Source organism: Sinocyclocheilus anshuiensis, unplaced genomic scaffold (genome assembly GCF_001515605.1).
Source record: "Sinocyclocheilus anshuiensis isolate Anshui unplaced genomic scaffold, SAMN03320099.WGS_v1.1 scaffold11179, whole genome shotgun sequence".
Classification (NCBI taxonomy): Eukaryota; Metazoa; Chordata; class Actinopteri; order Cypriniformes; family Cyprinidae; genus Sinocyclocheilus; species Sinocyclocheilus anshuiensis.
In genome coordinates, this window is record NW_015550096.1 from 1715 (window position 1) to 4599 (window position 2885).

The 2885-nt window shown below is 35.1% G+C and overlaps 1 protein-coding gene across 1 annotated transcript; it reads left to right on the forward strand.

Moving 5' to 3' along the window:
• The first annotated feature begins 424 nt into the window (after positions 1-424).
• On the forward strand, positions 425-956 carry LOC107660987 (deoxynucleoside triphosphate triphosphohydrolase SAMHD1-like). Its single transcript, XM_016450421.1, has 2 exons — positions 425-584; positions 827-956. The coding sequence occupies exons 1-2, from the start codon at positions 451-453 to the stop codon at positions 954-956; spliced, it is 264 nt and encodes an 87-aa protein (XP_016305907.1). The 5' UTR covers positions 425-450.
• Positions 957-2885: the final 1929 nt, after the last annotated feature.

Genomic DNA, 2885 nt, shown 5'->3' on the forward strand with positions numbered 1-2885 from the left:
CTGGGCCTTGTTCGTTGGTAGTTGTGTGTGTGAGCGTTGTGAAATGCTGTAAACTGCGAAAATGAAGTCTCAAAATCCAAATGAACTGAACAAGATTGACTCGAACTAGACATCAATTAATGCACGCGTGTCACCTGATCCACATATGCATAGATTCCTTTTTGCATGAGCAATTTATGATATATCTGAGCTATTGGATATGCTGAGGAATTGAGACAAGTCAGAGTCCAGTATCAGTGTGCTTTACACACTCCATCCCACGCTTGGTGTTGTACTTGGCAGCAAATATATTGGTCAGCATCTCAAAACAACATCTTTAGGTCTTCCATGTAACTACTATCTTATCCCAGTTGGTTAAGTTATATTTAGTTATAAGTTAAAACCAGTTAACCACTTAGCAAACGGATGTCTTCTGTCTTGTAGATTTTCAACGACCCTATTCATGGACATATGGAGCTGCACCCGGTGCTGGTGAAGATCATCGACACTCCTCAGTTTCAGAGACTCAGACACATCAAACAGCTGGGAGGGATATACCTGGTCTATCCGGGTGCTTCTCACAATCGCTTCGAACACTCTCTTGGGTGAGATATTATTATATTCAAAGGTTTATTAAATTCAGTTCAGATGAGAACTGATAGCCCTCTTAGCCTTCAATGTTGTTAAACTGTAGAAAGCTGGTTTTAAACATTCAACCGACGCTCTATATATTTTGTTTCAGTTATTGATTGATTGACTATTTTAAAAATATTATTGTATTGCATAATCACTCAGTCTGCTCAGTAAAAATGCTAGATTCAGTAAAAATATTGTTTGTGTATTGCAGTGTGGCGTATTTAGCAGGACGTCTGGTGAAGGTTCTTCATGACAATCAGCCAGAGCTCAAAATTACCAAACAGGATTTCCTGTGTGTTCAGATCGCTGGTCTGTGTCACGACTTGGGTGAGGAGCACTAATGCTTGTGGAAAATTATACAGCAAATTAAAAAACAAAAATCTGCAACCTTTATTAGGCAATACTGGAATCTTCATCTCATATATGTGTTGATTTTATACTTTTGTTTGAAGTGCTGTTATTTTTTTTGTTGTTGTGTGTATTTATTTGTGTGGATAAAATATATAATATTTGTGTGGATAATATATTTAAAAATATATTTAAAAAGGAATGGGTCATATACTGTAGATTAAAATCATAAAGAGGAATAACATCAAATATTTATAACATTTAATATATTAGATTTTTCCCTGTAATATTTTCTACACCAAAATACTGTTTTTTTTTTTTTTCTTATTAGCCCTTTTTTATTTTTATTTTTTTAGGTCATGGTCCAATTTCTCATTCATTTGATGGTCGGGTTATTCCTGAAGCCAAAAAAATTAAAAGATCCAGAGGTAAGTGCTTGTTTGAAATGAAGTCTAATCAGAAAGATCTGTGAACATGCAATTTTCGTACTTGTGTCATTGTGGACATGCAGAACTCAAGCTATTTGTTGGGACAATGTGATTACACTCAACCTGAAATAGTTGACTAATGTAGATATGATTGAGAGTTCATTATTTTTCTTAGGCCTGCCTGATGACATTCCTGAAAAGTGGAAGGTGAGCAATTTTAGGGCTGCAGCAACTGATTGATAGCATTGAAAATTGTAGATGATGAAAATAATCAACAATTTCATAATCGTTTACATTCACTCTTCTGGTCATGTATGTATTTATGATGTCATCTGTGTTTCTGTCTTTACTGCAGCATGAGCAGATGTCAGTTCTGATGTTCGATGACATTGTGAAGAGTCTGAAGGCTGAGAATGAAGACGTGTTGAAAGAACATGGACTGGATGATAAAGACGTCACCTTCATTAAAGAGTTAATCGAAGGGGCAAAAACTTCAGAGGTACATATTGATGTGGTTAATTAAACTAATCGACTTACAGTCTGTAGTGGAAAATGTTGAAGTGATTCTTTTTCATTGGAGATATCACTGTAAAAAATTACACTGTAAAATAAACAGTAATCTACTGGCAGCTGTGGTAATTTACAGCTCTCTACCGTTAATTTACAGCTCTTAATTTTTACACTATTTTACCGTTATTATACCATGCGGTAACTCATTTCATTTGGGAAACCGGTTGCTTCAAACCATTCAAGTAAATAAAATAAAAAACTAGTGTTTATATGGTGTTAGCACAATGAACTTATTTCATTTGAGTCCACTAAGAAGAAATACTTCCTTATATAAAACCGCAAACACTTGCATAATAATAAAGCAAACAAAGCACGACTTTTACTAAAATCTTTGTAGATTGTCATCAGCTAGTAATAATACAAATTCATGTACGAAAAAGCTTAGTAAAGAGATGGTCAGTGAATCAGCAACTCCACAGTTACTGTCTTTAAATAAAGCAGCAGAACGTCAGTGTTTGAGGCTCATCATTGACTGAAGCACAGGCTCTACTCTCCAGCACAATGATGACCCACTAAACTACATTAAACTAACAGATCTCTCTTGTGCAAAAACACATTAATACAGTTTAGATTCATATTTACTCTCCTTATCAGTTAATGACTTTGCATAACCTTTTTTTCTAAGAACATTCAGTAATATTTCAGTGAAATTAACTTGTTTTGTTTTTTTGTAAATCTGACTGTTATGTTTTACAGGATATTGCTGTTTTTTCCTTGAATTAACGGTAATCTACTGGCAGCTCGAGAAGGGTATAACTGCAGCCTGGAGATCTCCAAATGGGGGCTCCGGTCTGCAGTTATACCTACTTGGGCAGCTCTGGTTGCCAGCATGTTAGTGTTTTTCTGCAGTTCGTTGCCGTAGATTAATTACAGTTTATGACTGTTAAATTACGTTTCATGCTGTTTTTTCTTCATCTTACATCT